Genomic DNA, 17,483 nt, shown 5'->3' with positions numbered 1-17,483 from the left:
ATAATAATCATCATCTTCATTATTTTATATCATTCTTAGCTGCAATTCAGTTTAATTTTTTTTTCTTCTTTTTTGTAGCAAATACTGACTGATCCTGAGGTGACCTCCCAGGAGGGCAATATAAAAAAGGTAGGATATGGATTAACCTCGTGCAAGTTGTTTTACTGTCTGGCTTTGGAATACACCTGGTTTCTTTTACCTCCTCTTAATTTTGAACAAGGGTGTGTATTGCAATAACGTCATGAAAGTGTTCCAATATTTGCTATTGCTTTTGGGGGTTAAATTTTGTGGTTCTATTGCCGTATTTTTCTGTCTTTCTGTGATTCCAGTATTTATGAAAAAAGAAAATAGCAGTGTGAAGTGTTTCTTGATTCAGCTACAATATGAAGAGCTACCAGTCCAAATCTAAAAACCTCATTTACCTCTCTTCCAGTAAAAGAAATTGTTGGTCCTTTGTTAAAAGTGCTAAATTTTTAGAGGTCACTCCACCATGTAAATGTGGCTTACGTGAAGTCCAAGGGAATAGGAATAGATATGTGGAAGGATAAAATTTAACTAGGATGATGTATTACCAGCGCTTTTCATCACATTGTGATGCTTAAACTGTAATACTGACCAGAGAAAAATGTGCTCCAAATACGGCCCAGCTGTATAAATTTCTGCATGGTAACTGCGAGGCAGCCTCAGCACTACATATTTCAGTAGCCAGGCTGCTGTGGCGGGTGGGCTGTTCTCGTAGCACCGAGGTGGCGTTCTTTCCGTGGCTATCTGCTGGTTAACAGCTTTCCTAAGGGAAAGCGTTTCAAGTCGTATTTGATTATAGCCTATCTGGATGTCTGCAGAGGTAGCGCGTCCTTGCTGAAATAATGATAATTCTTTTCAGATGTGATGGTCTTATCATAGCTACTCACAGTCCTGTTCAGAAAGTATGAGTTTTTTAAAGTGGAAGATATTTTAAATCGGAGCTTGCAACAACTGCCTTTTTTATTCATGTGTTTAGGCCATCTTCAGTACTGCTTCTGACTCTGAAAGTTAAAAGGAAACACTTGTGTCACTCTGCCAAACACAGTGAAATGCAATACTTGTCAGGCTCCAAAGTTAGTTTGGGAAAAGATATTTCGACGCATGTCCGTTGTGGGCCGTTCTATTCTTACCGTCCTGAGAAAAATAAGCTCTTATTTTAGAAACTCGGGCTTCCACTAGGCAGTGTCCCTTGACCATCCGGTGACCTTGCAAAAGGACCTATCGCAACACTGCTGAACTTTTTACCTTGTTCATCCCCATAACTCACTTGGTGTTTGCCTCTGCCTCTGTGGGATCCTTTTGTCTGGGCAGACGTGGTGACAAGGTGGCAGGTTCTTATTATCACAACGCGCTTATCACAGCGATGGAGAAAATTCTCCGTGGCCCACGACTGCTCTGCTGTTTCTTTCTCAGTCTCTAAATACAATATCACGAATAAATTCTGCATCCCTATTTCGCTGAACCTACATTACCCTGAAGTGAGCAGGCTTTGTATGAGACAATGGTGGAAGGAAACATTAAACTGGCAGCTTTATGTGTTGAATACATGTTTTTGTATTTAAGCTCCATTACCTTTGTTTCAAAGCAGAATGTTGCAAAAACTACAGGCCTTTGAAACAAACACCGTGTCCTTAAATATTTTCCTGGACAGCAGGTATAAAACTGGACAATTATGATATTTGACAAGGGGGGGGGAGGATTGCCCTTCCACTTCTTTCTTTAAATGCATTGTAGAGAAGCACTAGTGGGAGTTTATGAGGTGATAAATTTATTGAAGGATGGGCAGTAGGGTTTTACAGCTAGGGTAAAAAAGGTCAAAGCAGTAAGGTAAAGAGTTCAAGTCTAAACTTTATGGCTTGTGAAAAGACTACTGCTAGACAGCTTTTCAGTCAGGAAAAAATGAAAAAGAATGAAAAACCATTCTGTACAATTTTTGAGGTATCTTAGAATAGTTTGCAAGCACTCTTTGCTATGTAGCGTTTTGCTCTGGTGGCACAAACCCTCTTGGGAGATTTCCTTTTCTAGCATCTCTAAATCATTCGGTTGTCATATCCCTAAAGACGCAATAGTTGAGATTTGACTTCAGTTTATTCCTGTTCCTTCAGAGATGTGTTGGTGGTGAGAAGGTGACTGAAGACAGATGCAAGTGCAGCGGGTGGGCCAGTCTAAGGCAAGGGGAAGGAAATCAGAGCCCAGCCAAGGTGCCGCGATCTGCAGCGGCTCGCTTGATGGACTGCTGTATCACGGGCTCAGGACTGGGTGGTAACAAGGACTAGGGAGGGAAAAAATTGCTAGAATGAAGAGAGAACCTGTAAAACAGTGAAAAATAGATCAGGGAAGGCCAGCATGATAGCAGAGAGATGGATGGAAGATGTACAGGAAGCAATCGCTGCTTAAGAACTGACCCCAGTGTTATTTCTGGTGTTAGGTTGCCAGAAAATAACGCTCTATTATGTAACCTTTCATAAATTAAAAGGCAGTGAAAAGTCTGAGGACACTATTATACTGTATAATAAAGCAGGCCTTTTTTTTGCTTGGAGCAAAATAAGAATGATTTTCCCACTATTTCCAGTATTTCTCAGTTTGCCTTGCTGCTGTTTCTGCTGGGACCACTAACACCAGAAAGCCGATGTTGTTGTCTCACAAGAATTAAGATTTCTAGCAATGCTATTAAAAGACCTGTGCCCAGGGTCATTTTTCTGTGTGCTGTGCCATGGAACAACACACGGTGTGCTCCTACCAAACTTCTCTTCTATCTGCTCTGCTTGCTGATGTTCAGTTTGACTTGCACAAACCTGCATTAACTCCTCACCCTGTTTTTTTCGTTTTTAAGTCATTGATTGTGAAAGTCATTGACATTTTTTTAGCAAACTGAATGCGTACACTCAGAGAGGTGCACAGACATGCGAGCTATATGGTGGGTGTATATTCCCCATATATTCCCCAAACTTTTTTTTTTTTTTTCCCCAAGCCATCTTCCTGCGCTCTGTTTATTTTGCTTATGGAGCAGCTCGCGCGTTCTTTCACTCCGAATTTTCTAAGCATCTCCACCGCGTTGACTGCGTCGAAGCACTGGCCCGTCACCATTATCTCCATTGTCATTTTGATTTAACGTTGCGAGGGAGATGAAAGATGCGGACTTCCTCCGGCAGGAAGCGAGGCCGGTGCCCGTTACGAGACGTGCTGTCCACGAGGAGCTCGGCGAGGTGTTGGTCTCCCCTCCCAACGCCGCCGCGTGCGGGTTTGGGAGCCGAGCACGCAGAGCTCCCGGCCAGCCCGGCCCCTCCGGTCGGGCTGTTTTTCTGCTGCGGTGACAAGAGACCTCGGGGACTTCTCTCTTCAGTAGACTCTCTATTTAGTTTCTGTTTACTTAGAGGGAATAGCCTGAGGGGCTACTGGAGAGAAAACATCTGTGGGAGATAATCTATAGAGTTATCTATCTATCACTCTTGTCGACCCTGTCTCCCTTGAGAGCAAGCTGAGAGACTTGTAATAAAAAGGCATCGCTGAAGAGGCTTTAGGGACAAATAAAGAGACATGTTAAGGGCCAGCTGAAAAAGGATAGAAGACATTATTAAAGCTCAATAGCCGTCTTATCAAAATCCAATAGGATAGGCATTTGGCAAAAGGCTTTAAATTTATTCTTTGACTTTCTCGAGAGCTCGAATTTATCCATTAACAAGAATGTACTGCACAGGGAGCGGGAGATGCTATCAGCTTCAAAAGAGTTGGATTCAATCTGGCATTGTTAAAAAAACAAAACAAAACCCCAAAACTGAAGACAAAAACAATTTTTTTTTCCTTTGGCTGACTTCATACTTACATTGCAAACTACTAGCAGCCTGTAATATAATGCCGATGACATTATAAAGTAAAAGTAATTTATTCAGCACCTTTGCTACTTTTCCCAAATCGCATAGATTTTTTTAGAATAACGTTATGCTTAGAAACTGAGTTAGATTAGAAATCTCGACCTCTGAGAAAGTATCAAGTAGTAAACACGACAGAGGCAGACGGAGAGCTTTTATTCCTAAAAGAAAAGTAAAAAAGAAAATAACGAATGTTTTGGTTCTGCAGATACGAGGCAGGATAGGTCCATAAATCTCTCTGGGTTTATTATTATATACAAAACGCTACAGGTCACAGGAACCATCTGATACTTCAGGAACACATTGTTCACACAAGATGATTGATTGATAATTATGATAATTTGCAAAATGATTATTTGGGTATTATAACCATAGTTTGTCCCACTGGATTGCTGTGAAGACATTTTCTATATCATGGGCCGTCAGAAATGGCCTCTGGCAACCGGGGATATGGAAAGGTCTGGTCGGTCTCTCCCGGTGGGATCTGTGGGACTGATGAATGATGACCCAGAGGAGTAAGAAATCAGACTTCAATAAGCAGTCAGGAAGGTAGTTAGAGAAGAGCAAGGGAACTGTTAACTGTCTTTGGTGGAGCAATTACGAGCTGGGCCATACACCCTCAGGCCTCGGCACAGTCTGTCGAAATATTACCCATGCAGGGAGAGATCGCCTTCGAGATTCTCGCTTGAGCTGTTTAAAGTTCCTGGATTTGCAGCACTTTGCACAAAAGATTCCCGTTTCTGTGTTTAACACGTATTATGTGTTACATGTTCATTATATCTAACGAAAGACATTCTAAAACTGTTTCTAAATTTGATATAAGAATCCAAATCTCAGAGACGTTTCTATATCATTTAGTTGTATATATTGAGGAATCAAACCCAAAACGGTAGTGTCTCAAAACAGCCTTCATACTTACCAAGAACCACTATTTACCAGCCTGAATTTAATTATTTTGGAAACAGCATGTGCTTTTGCGCTCTTAGATTGAGCCAAAAGAAGGGGAGCGTGCTCCTGTGGGCTTGAGGGCAGTGAGCGCCGTGCGGGGACCGCGCCGCGAGGAGCCAAAATCCGGCTGCAGCGTGACCGCTGCCGTGCTGCTCCTATCTCCCGACGAGCTTCAGTTCGCCTGTTTTTATAGGTTGTATCTTTATGAAATAAAGGTATGTTTAGCTGCCACAAACAGGGGCAGCTTTGAGTTGATTTTTATAATCTTTCTGTGAATAGGCTTGCGTCATTCCAGTAAGCCCTGGACAAAAGAGTGGACAGTTGTCTGAGGGTCTTTTTTATAACATTTCTCTCTTTCCATTGTTAGAGGGCTGCTAATAAAAGAACCAGGAGTCCATTAATTCAGTGAATGAACATATAGTAAAGTCAGTTCCCTCTTGAGAACAATAATGTTGCGGTCAGCTTAGGTTTCCATGGAAACTAAGTACTTCTAAGAAGTTTGCATCCTTGATTTTGCTGAAATGAAGCATGTAAAGCAAAAAGAAGGTGTAAAGCAGGCGGGGAAAAGTCGGCGAAGAAACCGATGGTTAAATTACGTTGCAGGAGGAGCACCGTGCGTTTAATTTCTGCGGTACAGTTGTTTGGGCTCGGTCGCGGAGTGCGTGTGCGTGACAGCTGAGTCCATAAAGGGGCCTGGGGGCCGAGCCCATAAATCAGGCCGACTTAGGGAGACCGGCAGCGGCTCGGCTTGCTCTGCCCCTGCCCGCGGTGCGTTGGAGGGAGCTGAGCCGCAGGCAGCACCACGAGATATACACAGTGCACCTCGGCACGGCTCCTGCCCTGCTTGCTTGCCGTGCTCTCGGTTGGCAAGGCAATGCAGAGCATGGGCTGGATGCGAACTTGTCATGTTGTTTTTTGGTAAATTAAGTTGGTTTTTCCTCCCTTCCGCTCCAGCGGAGTTCATGCTTGAGTCACTACACCCGGCAGTTTTAACCAAAGAGCAGTGATGGGGATTTGTTCTTTTCACGCTAACGCATATAACCCGCTGCCTTATTTTCTTGGGTACGTGAGTTAGGGTGATGAGGGGAGAGCTGTTTGAGCACCTCTACTGAACTCTGACGGTAAGTGTCCGTTGAACCCCAGGCATGGAGAGCTGCCCGAGGCCACCTCGCCTGCTTAGAGCCCCTCACAGACAAACTGCCTCCAGTTATAACGGAGCCAGCAGCAAGAAGGCAGGAGGCTGCCCCTGCCCTGGGCCCTGACACGGGTCCGGGTCTGGTCCGCGGGGCCTCGGCGTGGTCCCGGCCCCGCTGCGAGGGCAGAGAACAAAGACCAGAGCGCGCCGCGGGAGGTACCAGAAGTGTCCGAGTCGTATTTCAGCATCGGGGCAGCCTGGGCTAATTAGGGCAGAAATGATAACTCATTAGCTAGCTGGTCGTGTAATTCCTTCTGTTCCTGCCCTGGTAAGCGGTAACAAAACGCCGCACGCTCGGTTGGTCGGTGGCCGTGGACCCGCGAGCGCCCGCCCGAGCAGCCAAAGTCAGCCGGGGCTGGGGTGCAAGGCGAGCAGAGCGGGCTCCTTGGGACATTTTGGCTGTTTTTCTGCTTAAGACATACGAATGTTTAAGGTTCATAAACATGTTTGTAGCTAAGAGCTTCCTCAATAGCATGAAGCCCACGTGTCCCAGAGAGTGACCCTCTCCTTACTTTTTACTTTCTTTGTTCGCAAAATCATTCACAAGCACGCACTGACGATTTGACACTTCCCTCAGCCCTGCTTATCAGTCCGAATCTATAATTTCAGTGATTCCCTGCTCAGAAACCCACACGTGCTATCCTATTGAAATTCCAAATGCTCCACATACGTGTTTATTCATTTAAATCAAGCTTTGTTTTCAAAAGTTTGCACGTCTTTGAGCACATACTTTTTTCTTTTTGCTAATGAAATGAACTGCAGAATGAAAGGCTGGCATTTACGTGCCGCCTGTAAGACGATTACCAGTGAAATAATATTCTGGATGATTAGGAGGTATTACGGCCTCCACTCAGTTTAAAAATGCCAGAATGCCCCAGAGAGCCCCATGAATCTGCTGCCAGCCGGCCCCTGTCAGAGCTGAAGGCAGCACTGTCTGGAGCCCAAAATCAACTTCAGGAAGGTCATGTGAAAGAAAATCCTCAGTCATCAGGAAGCCCTTGGCCTCGTGGCCTTTCTGACATTTTCTGACAAACCTTAAATCACCAGAGTAGACAAAACATCACAAATTTGGAATGATAGCCTCTGGGATTTCAGAACTGTATGCGAGCTTCGGAGGGAAACCCCCACTTGGGCTGCTCTGCAGGTCGGAGGGCGAGCGTGCCCCAGGGGCCGGGATCGGGATCACCACCAGGTGCCGGGGCAGGAATTGTGGCAGAGCAGGGCATGGGACAGACAGCGATGGTGCTGCCGGCATGCGTGGGTGTTGCCACTGGTTATTTACACCATGCCGGGAACATAACATCAGAGCTGTGAGAGTAGGGTGCGCCGAGTGGGGCGGGTTTCTGCTCCAGAGGGAAATTTGGGATTGGGATTTGTTGTGTATGTCGCGTACGGTACAGGAGCCAGGTGGCTTTATGAATAGTCAGTGAGCTTGGGGTGCGTGCAGTATCCCGTTAATCACATTCTGCAGCTATTAAAGAGAATATCTATCAGGTAGGAGGCCTATTAGGGCTCTCCAGCTAAAAAGAAAAACCTGGACAGTAACTGGGGAGGAAAAGAAAGGCGGGGGAAAGAGCAGGGAGCGATGTGGATTTGCCTCTCGGCAGCTACGGTGCTGCTTAGAAACAATAAGCCAAAAAGCAGGGAACAGGATGCCAGTGACCTATAATTAAAAAATATATGTATCATAGCAAAACCAAAAAATGCTTCTGCTTCTATTTGATTTTTTTTGTTCACGTTTTGCTCTAGAAATATATCAAGGGTAAACAGCAGTAAAGATATGACTGTTGTCCCGTGCCCGTTCCAGGAGCGCAGTATATTTTGATGATGCCAGTTAGATGGCCTTTTAGATTAGATTAGATTTTTATGAGATTATAAAATATGTGTTCTGAAAAAAAGCCCCAATTTATTTTTCACTGGGCGGTTTTGAGAGGAAAATAATTACTGGAAGTCCACTCTGCGGTGATGTTCAGTAGTGCCTTCTATCTTTACCTATGGAAATTTCAACGTGCAGTGGGAGCACATCACAAGCAAATAAATTAATTCCCTGTGCTCTTTGTAGTAGATGAAGGGGTTGGATGGAGGAGCACCTAATGCTAAAACCTGCAGTACAAAACCTGACTTATTTGAGGGTAAGGATACAATTTTGGCTCCACGTCTTGATGATTGTCCTCAACATTTTTTTTTACTCCATATGGATGTTTCTTTTCACAACATAATGAGTTTTCAAAACTTTATTTTATTTTGAGTTGGGCCAAAACCACTTCACTTAAACCTAATCGACTTATGTTTTCGGATTACTTCCTTTAACTTCTGCTGAATTTTAATTTAAAAATACTTTGCTTAAATAAATTGCTACTTATCAACAGAGAATGTTTTGAGTTGGGAAATTTCCAATCAATTCCAGTCTTTAGCTGTAATTTACTTGTACGACAGCAGCGAGCATTTATGTGGTATTTAAACTGATGAGGCCTTTCCAAGTTCGGAGCCCCAAAAACTACTTCAGAGCCACGAGAGCAGGGCTGGTCGTGTCCTTCCACAGCAAGAGATGGAGCCGCAGCTGAGGAAATGGCGGCGTGTCCAAGATCCCACTCTGGCACCATTTGTTTCCAGCTCTGCCAGTTCCAAGCCAGTCCCCGGCTTGCTGGGAATCGCCGGGGCTGCCCCGGGCCGGGAGCTGCAGCCGGGATTGCTCAGCACCGGGCGTAGCCTCTGCAGGCCTGGATCCACTCCGCGGGCTCCTTGTAAGAGAAAGTAGCAAGGGATGGGAACTTTATCCTCCCATCTTCAGTCATGACATGAGTAATTTTCACTAAATGTCCAGGTTTATCTTGCTCTTGTGTTGAAAATCCCCTGATTAAATTCCTGAGCTGAGAAGAAGGAACCTTGTCTCTCTGAGTGCTGTGGAGGATTTTGCTGACAATTTCTGTCCACTTGGGCAGCCGTAGGGGTTTCAGGTCTGGTTACATTTCTTTGAAATTTACAGTTCTACATGTGCCTTGACCAGCTGTTAATGCATGCAGAAAGGTCTCACGTTTTAAAAAAAAAAAATTGTATAAAATAGTAATAATAATACAGGAACCTAAATTAAGTGCTTAAATCCTTACTTGGCTACCCAAGCGATTGATCTAATTATTCTGAAATCCTGTGTTGGCTACCTGCTCGAGCAGTGGGCTTAAATGCAACTGTCAGCATCAGAGAAAGGAATCTGGCACCGAGAGCTCCCACGGTAGTTTGGGGAACTTTCCTGTACAAGCAAAGCTTGCGTGTGGTTTTGCACTGTTTTTGCTAATAGGAGCAACGGAGAGAAGAGGAGGGTGTAAGAGAGAAGCAAGAATAGCAGCGCTTCTGTCTGCTGGCCTTGTCTAATGCTGCGTGCTAGAGCAGCCGGGAGCTTCCTGCAGAAATAGTGCCTGGCTGAGAGCGGAAGGCAGGCACTGCTCCGCTCTCTTTTCTTTTTTCTTGCCTTTTTAAAAATAATATAGAAAGGGACAATGTATACAGAGGTATAGAAAAGAAGTAGGGAAATCTGTCGAATAGGTTATAAACTAGTTAATAAACTTCATAAGCTTGTCTCATGCTTCTGTTTCGGGTTCCTGTAAGCTTTAATGTAGGCTTCGTGTTTCTGAAATTAAGAAATCTTTCCTACCGAGGCACCTTATCTCCTCATCTCCGTGCGCTAGCTGATCAGTGCGGGGCTTTGCCCTGGTGAACGCTGGCCTCCGAAGAGGGAGCTGAGCTCGCTGCTGAGCGTTTTTCCACATCATTGGTAATTGCTGTAGAGATAGTCAGGCACATCTGCTGTCAGGACGTCTCAGACCCTGCTCGGTGCAATAATTCCTCCTGCTCCAGGGGAATGAATCCCGAGTCCTAGCGGAACTGGTGCCCTTCGTTTCCAGTGGGATTCCAGGCTCAGAAGTCGGCCCACGCCACGTGCAGGCCGGTGGGAGCTCTGGGAGTTGACAGAAATGCGATTCCATCCAAGTAGTTTTTCCGGAAGTGCTGTAGAGGTATAATTCTTCTCAAGAATTAAATTTAAAGCTAATCAAGAGGAACCTTCACTTTCCGCATTGCCCCGTGCAGTCATGTGCCCCTCCTGAAGTCAGACGATTTCTTTCAGGCTTTTAGTCTTCTGAGGAACATGTCATCTAGCTTCCAACGTAAATTTATCCCTGGCAGTCTCTATTTGCTGGTCTTTCTGCCAGTAAAAACTTGATGGGAATGGTGCCCCGTCCTCCGGTCCTGTCCCGTGGTGGCAGCGGCAGCCCCTCCGGGCTGGGTGCTCAGCTCAGGCCCCTCTCCCTGAGGTGCTGCTGGGTGCTGGTGGCTGCGCATCCAACACGCCCCCCCTCACCCTGCGGCTGGCATCGCCTCCTTGTCTGCATCCTATTCGCGGACCTGTGGCATGGGTCCCTTTCTGAAGGGATTTAAATCCTAGAGAAGAAGCCGTAGTAGTAAAAAGTGGGGATTTTATTATCGCTATCCAGATAACGCGATTTTCTCAGATTAATGTAATCAGAAAAACAAGGGTTATTATTGAATCCTGGTAAATGTCTGCTATTCCTGAACCCCGACCAAGGCTTCAGCCATTTGCTCTCTGAATGTTTGTGTTCTTGTGACTTAAAAGTGTTACACAGACGGAGGCTAGTAAAATGACCGTGACCGTGAAAGCAGGTTACTCCGAGATGATTTCAAACGGCCCTTTCTGCTGTGTGATAGGAAGGTTGGCAAAAAGTCGCTGATGAACGTCAGAGTTCGGAGTCTGTTTGCCTTGGATGCTGGCTCAGAAGTTTGGATGCGTCTCTGCAATTCAGCCTGAACCCCTCTGGTCTGATAAACAGAGATGAAAATCTTGCACATGACATTTTTAAAAATTAATTCCTCCTAATTCCACAAACTAAGTGGACTGGAAATACCCAAGAAATAGATTTCCTTGTTATGTTTCCTCTGTTCTGCTTCTAATTCCAGGCAAAGCCTTAAAGCGTTAGAAGCCTATGTACATAAATAATGAGAAAAGAAGCTAATGGATTTTTTCTTTTCCTCCAAAAGTTCAGAAGTGTTTTAGAGCTGGACGAGACTTTGAATGTGTTTTCTTTCTCGTGGGACTTAGTAGAATGAAAGAGCAAGGAGTTTTCTTTTAATACCTCTGAATGGATTATTCCAGAACCAAGCAGAACCACAACCATAGATACAGCTGGTATGAAGAGCAGGTTTCAGGGGAGGACTAGAGTACACTGAAGGTCAGATAGTAAGTGAATGGTAAATATTATGAATAACAAACCCATATGCCAGTGATTTATTTCAAAAAGAAATAGATAAAAGAGTCTAATTGCAGCGCTGGTACATGTGGCCCGCAGCTCAAACTGCCTGCAGACGGCCGCAGCCTGCGCAGCTCTGCCCGAAGGACTGGGAACGATTGCTTTTACTGTGAGAATGTTGTGCCAAGGGAGGGAGAGGAAAGCCCTTAACAATTTTAGGTCTTGAAGGGGGAGAACGTATAGGTGGTTAAATTAATATTCAGTGTCAATCTGAAAACGTGCTGTGCTCTTTGGATAAAAAGCATCTGTTGCTCTCAGTCACCGTACCATCCTGCATCGCTGCCTGTTCGGGTAGTCTTGTGCTTTTCGTACTTTTTCTGTGATGCTTAAATATGTCAAGCACTGAATTAAAACAGTCATGCGTTTGGCAACTATCTGTCCCATTTGTGAATAACCCTGCCCGTATTTGCTGCATTTGGGCTGTATTTGGGCTGTATTTGCACAGCTGTGATTTATCCTTGTTAGTAGCCCTTCTTCCCCCAGTTTCTTTTCACTCATATAAAGCAGTTCACCTGCATTTACTGTGCTTACACAGTGCTCCCCCTTTTCATGCTAACACAGCACATCAAATATTTGTTCGATTTTTCTTTAAATGTCTACCTAAATGAATAACCATTTCCTTAAAAGAAAAAAAAAAAGGCGAGAGGGGAAACAGCATCTTAATTCACAGGTCACAACTGCAAAGCCAATATGGTGGTGGAGGCAAACCCTGTGTAAAGGAAACAGAAATAGTTAAAATAAATAAATTAGGCCTGATCATGCTTCTAGTGGAGAATTTCCTTAAGATAAGCAGACATCCTTCTGTAAACTAAACAGCCAAAGCCAAAATTCTTGTTCTGCATTAACCTAAAGGGGGATCATCTGCATGATACATCCATCAGAATAAGACAAGATGTAGCCAGCCTTGTAGCAACAAAGATTTGTGTTAGATGCTAAGAAAAATGAAATACCAGAACAGTTTAGTACTGGGCGGACTCTCTAGGGGGGAGATAAAATATCTGCCCCTGAAGGCTCTGCAGAGACAAGCGCCTGTCAGTTGGACTTGTCGTACATAGCCCTGCTTTAGAGTAAGGGGTAACCCGGATGACTCCTGAGATCCTTTCTGCATTTTTATGGTGCTCATAAGTTTGTCTTGTTAATCAGCATGAGAGAGAGCAGCCAAGTGGAGGAGGTAGGGAGCCAGAACCTGTCCTCTCAGCCTCTACGTAGCCTGCACCGGCAGGTTGAAGCATACTGAAAAAAGTGAGATGCGGTACAGTGAAAGCTTCTCTTCTTACTTTAGGCATTTTGTTTTTCTTTAGAAAGTGGTGCCTGGTAAGTTTTGTGCTCTTTACTTTGAGCATTCCTTATCAGTCAAACATTTTTCTCCATTTTCAAGTGGGTTTGGTGCTGAGGAGAGCTGGCAGGTTAAGGAGAAGGTTGATCTGAAGGGCTGAAAGTTACCTCCTAAACTTGTACCTAGCCAAGTTCCCTAGTATGGAAACTAGTCCATCCAGATTCCAAAACATGTCTTTATGCACATCTGAATGACAGAAGCCCAGAGAAAAAGAAATGGGGGGGAAAAAGAAAAGAAAAGAAAAGAAAAGAAAAGCCTTCGTATCTGTAACTGTAAGCCAAGGTTCTGAATTAATGTAGTAAGGGGAAAAAAGAGATGATAGAATGTGGAATACCAGATGCAATTAAGGATAGTAAATTACTGCTGAAATGCATTATGCTGTCATAAAAAAGCCTCAATGTGTCAAAATATTTTTCTGTTTCAACATGGAAGTTATTTGTCCTTGTGGCTGACATTGCTTAGTTTCTATGTATCGTTGCAATGGGTGGAAACATCCTTTAACTGCCAGACAGCACTTACCGATAAGCCAGCCAATTAATAATGTTGATTTGAAAAGCCCAAGAATAGGTGAGAAAGCAAAGTCCTTTGGTAAGTCATATTTGCACAGTATTAAGAGTCCCCTTTTACCTGATCTAGTAAACATGGTATTAGGAACTCTGTGCTATTGAAAAGTTGAGAGACTATAATGATATGTGTCACTGATAATTGCCACTCCTAACTATTCAGCACCCACTTATCATGCCTTTTGTACATACATACCTTTGAAATAGACAGCTTATGCTATATGTATTTCTCTTTCCTAAATACTGATGGGGTGATTTTTTTTTTTCCTGATACATTGACCTGCTTTATCAAAGAAGTAAACGGGGAAGAAGAATCAGCATTTCCTTCCAAGCTGGTGGCCCTCACACCGCAGGCTTTGCGACAGGCCTGGATGTACAAACATCTCCGTCTGTTTGCTCAGCTGATGCCACAGTCTTCTCGTGCTGCATTGCTGCATGCGCTCCACAGACAAGATGAATGTAGTTTGTGATGAAAGCAAAAGGTGATCTGGATCTATAAGCAAATGCAAAAGTGATTCACTGCGGTAATTCCACTGTCACTAACCCCACACAGCCACAGCTTTTTACTTTTGGTCTCCGGCATGAATCTGCTGAGTCTCAAGCGGCAGAAATACCGAAGGCGTAGGATCGTGAAACAGAACGGGGCTTAATCGGGAGGGAGGCTCGAGCAGAGCGGTTGTCAGCTGGCAACAGAGCGCACTCTATCATCTGTATCTTTGTGTGTTCCTGTACTCTTAAAAAGGCATAGAAATTGAATTAATTAGAAGTAGCTGAAGCTGTTTGATTAAAGGGCTTACTTGTTGCCTAGACGTATGTGTAGGTATAGAAATGCAATTAGTTGAGGAGTGCCATTAGCAGTGTCAGAGACCAGAAGTAATAGAGCTTAACCCTCACAAGAGCCGCACTGTCGAGTTGTGCGGAGCTCTTTGCAGGACTTTGTTGTACTGCAGGAACCACTTTTACCTCCTAGCTCTTTCTGCAGGGTGAGTGCCCGGGGGCTGCCCCGCTCCGGGGGCGCACACACGGTGCCAGCTCTCCCCTGCCTCCGACAGCCAGGGCTGGGAAGGGACGCACGTCGAGGCTCTCCTGGCGATATGTGACATACATAAATGCAGCAGCTTTTGGGAATCCCGTGAAAGTACGGCTCTGAGGATGGCACAGGGGAACGAGCTCCTTGCACCCCTGGTCCTGTGTCGCTGAGCTGTAGCTATTTGGTGTGAGTGATCAGAGCACATGTGAGATTAAAAATCAGCCCTTCAGAAGTAATGGTGTTCGGATACCGTACAGTGTTGCTGCCTTCAGCAAATTAACTTTATCAGTGGCTGCCTAAGTTCACGTAGATGGTATTAGGACTTATCTGCACTTCTGGTCTGAGCGTGGACTTTGAATGCTGCTGTGATCTGTTTTAATGAGCGTTGTGTAGCCTTTGTGCTGTTACTGGGTTGTCTTCCTAGACCTGCAGAGTAGGAAGAGGGAACATTGACTGGATTTAGCCAGGGCCAGCGTTGTGCTTGGCTGAGTGACTTGTGTGGTTCGGTATTTCTACCCAGTGCATTGCCTCTTGCTGCTCTTTCACGAAGATGCTCTTGACTTAAGCGCTGTAGCGTTCACCCACAGTGTCCTCCACGAACAAGTTAATAATGTGCTGCGACCATCCGTGGTTGAGAAATACTAAAACACTTTCTGGGGGAGAAATATCAGTGTATGTGGTACCCATCATGTGAGAAAACGTCCACCAACATCAGTCAACATTGGAACAAACCCACCCTTAATCATCATAAATGTATATTAAATATCTGTTCTTTCCCTTGAGAAAGTGCCTTACTTTAGATGAAAAGAAATGCACTTCATATTTCAGCTGATAATGAGAAGTTAATAAAATTGGGATTTTGTGCAATGCAGGACCTCTGACATCTTAATCTTTATTAAAGAGACTTAAACTACCAGGAACTGCTGGTGCTGACTGGCACAGCCAGACTCAAGAAACACCAGGAGAGACTGGTCAAATGAACTGTTAAACAACTCTTCCTAATCCATCAGGAAGAAACAATAAGTGCTGGAAACATCTATTTACCATGCATCAATCACGCTTACCTAAGCAATTTCTAAGTAATTATACTTCTGTTATGTAGTTCCTGAGATGACTGGTCTGAACAAGACATTTTCTTTATTAAAACACAAAAATTTACTGTACTTGACATATCGAATGTTGTTTCACATTCTGACAAAGCAGTAATTTTTTTGGACATAACCTCTGCTAATTGTTGTATTAAAATCCTATCTGGAATTCACTTAGCTACTTTTACCTTTTAAAAGCTTTACAAAAGGATGGTTTTTAAATGTTTTAATGGTAGAGATTTTGTCTGCTGAGTTTTGCTAAGTCAGTTAAAAAAGCATTTGCACTAGCTTAACAAGATGTGTAGTTTCAGCAGACCTACGGGAAGGAAATTTCTTTTTTGGGGGTGGGGAAGGGGTAATCGATCCTTTCTGCAGTAAAAGCTCATTGCTTTCCTTCTTTCCTTCTTTTTGTTTCTTTTTCCTTTTTTTCCTGCTTGCTTCCATCCCAAAGCATCCACTAGGTGCAGGGAGAGAGACACTTCTGTAACAGACTGATGGTCTCCAGCACAGAGCAGGTAGCATACCTCTGGCTGCTCCTGCTCAGAGTACCAAAGATAGAGAAGTTTTGCTTATAATTTTCCTACCAATATAACATTCTAGACTACTAGATAAATTAATGAAGAGCGATTTGTGTCTTCATTTTATACAGCTAGACAAGTGCAGTATGTTGCGTTTTGTTGACCTTCGGTGTTAGAAGCTTGTGGAGTTACAAAAACATATATATATATGTGTGTGTGTGTGTTTAACAAGCCCATCGTTGTGTGGGGCTTTGAAACGTCGTTTTCTAATCCACTCAGAGAAAGGGGAGGGATAGAGTCTTTGTCAGTATCCAAGCAATTAGGATAATTAAAAAAGAAAGCTTATTGGGTAAACATGCTCTTAGATTGTGACCTCTTAATTAATGGACTACAGGGAGAAATTACAGCAGTGGCAAGATAATTAACACATGCATTTAAAAAGAACTGTTAGACAAGGGTATTATAGGATAGTAAGACACAGATTTGAATCACCGAAGGACTATGGAGGTGAACAAACACAGTTGAACAAGACAAGATTTGCATGTATGAGTGCCCCGGCACACAAGAGGGAACAGATTAGGTTAACTTCGTTATCACATGTGGGCGGCTCTCGCAGTAATAAGGTCCCTTCAGCGAAGTATTTTAAAAGTCCATGCTGATTTTTGTACAATCTCCGCTGAGACGAATTCTGCCACAGAACGCGTGCTGCCATTTCTAGTAGTTGTGCGTGGTCCTAGTAAAGCCTTGCAATTTGTCCTGCTCCCCTTGGTAGGAATGTTGACAGCCGTCCATGGCTATCAGCGATGCGCTCGGGGCTTGGCGTTCCTAACAGAAGTCCCCATGCAGGGCAGTTTTGTGGCATCTCGCACACCTTGCTGGTTTTGTTACCCTCGCTAGTTCTAGCAATTTCAGCAAATATTTTAAAAACTCTCTCAGTCATTAAAAAAATAAAAAAAAAGAACCAGATTGTTGTGTTTAGAAGTGTTCTGTACTTCAGGAGGCAGAGGACATCTGTCACCCCAAACAGCCCATGCTTTAAGAACCGTCAGCTTCGTAACATCCCAGATACGTGTGTATTTTTCTCTCCTTTCACCTCTGTGGTAAGACAGCCATTTATTTAAATGGAAACTTTCAGTAGATTTTTGCAGGCAATATAGAAGGATCTTTTGAAAACCTGGTTGCAACCAGACAGAGCTCTGCAATTTGAAAACCTCTTGGGAACAAGCGAAGGGTGCTTTGTAGAGCTTGGGTCACGTCCATGCTGTTGGGTCCCAGCCTCTGATTACAGGGTAACTGGTGGGGGGCTGGTTCAGCCCCAGCACTACACGTACCCCCAGAAGCCATCGTCCCATCCATTTGTCTCTTTCGGCACTAAAACGTTCTTGCACTTTGTAGTTATAAAAGGGGCTGTGCAAGGTGTGGAGGCGGAATTCTCTGTGCCTCTGTACGCCAGCAGCTAACCTGCACCAGCACAGCGGGAGGCAGGCTGCACACAAGGTTTGGATGGGGCGTGGAGGTGGTTCGTCTGGGTGGGATGTACCTACGTACACGGTGCACATGTCAAAGCCATTTTCTGTGCTCTCTAATCGTTAAA

The 17,483-nt window shown here is 44.3% G+C and overlaps 1 protein-coding gene across 5 annotated transcripts in view; it reads left to right on the top strand.

Annotated features, from left to right (window-relative positions):
• PRDM16 (PR/SET domain 16) overlaps positions 1-17,483 on the top strand; it is a 310,444-nt gene that overhangs the window by 166,111 nt on the left and 126,850 nt on the right. For all 5 annotated transcript variants that reach the window (XM_040533380.1, XM_040533378.1, XM_040533382.1 and 2 more), the window contains one exon: positions 79-129. In XM_040533380.1, coding sequence (XP_040389314.1) covers positions 79-129 — 51 coding nt within the window. The remainder of the gene's footprint in view (positions 1-78; positions 130-17,483) is intronic.

The sequence above is a fragment of the Cygnus olor genome, chromosome 21 (genome assembly GCF_009769625.2).
Source record: "Cygnus olor isolate bCygOlo1 chromosome 21, bCygOlo1.pri.v2, whole genome shotgun sequence".
Taxonomy (NCBI): domain Eukaryota; kingdom Metazoa; phylum Chordata; class Aves; order Anseriformes; family Anatidae; genus Cygnus; species Cygnus olor.
Note: the sequence above shows the minus strand (reverse complement) of the source record. Positions and strands in the feature narration are given on the sequence as shown.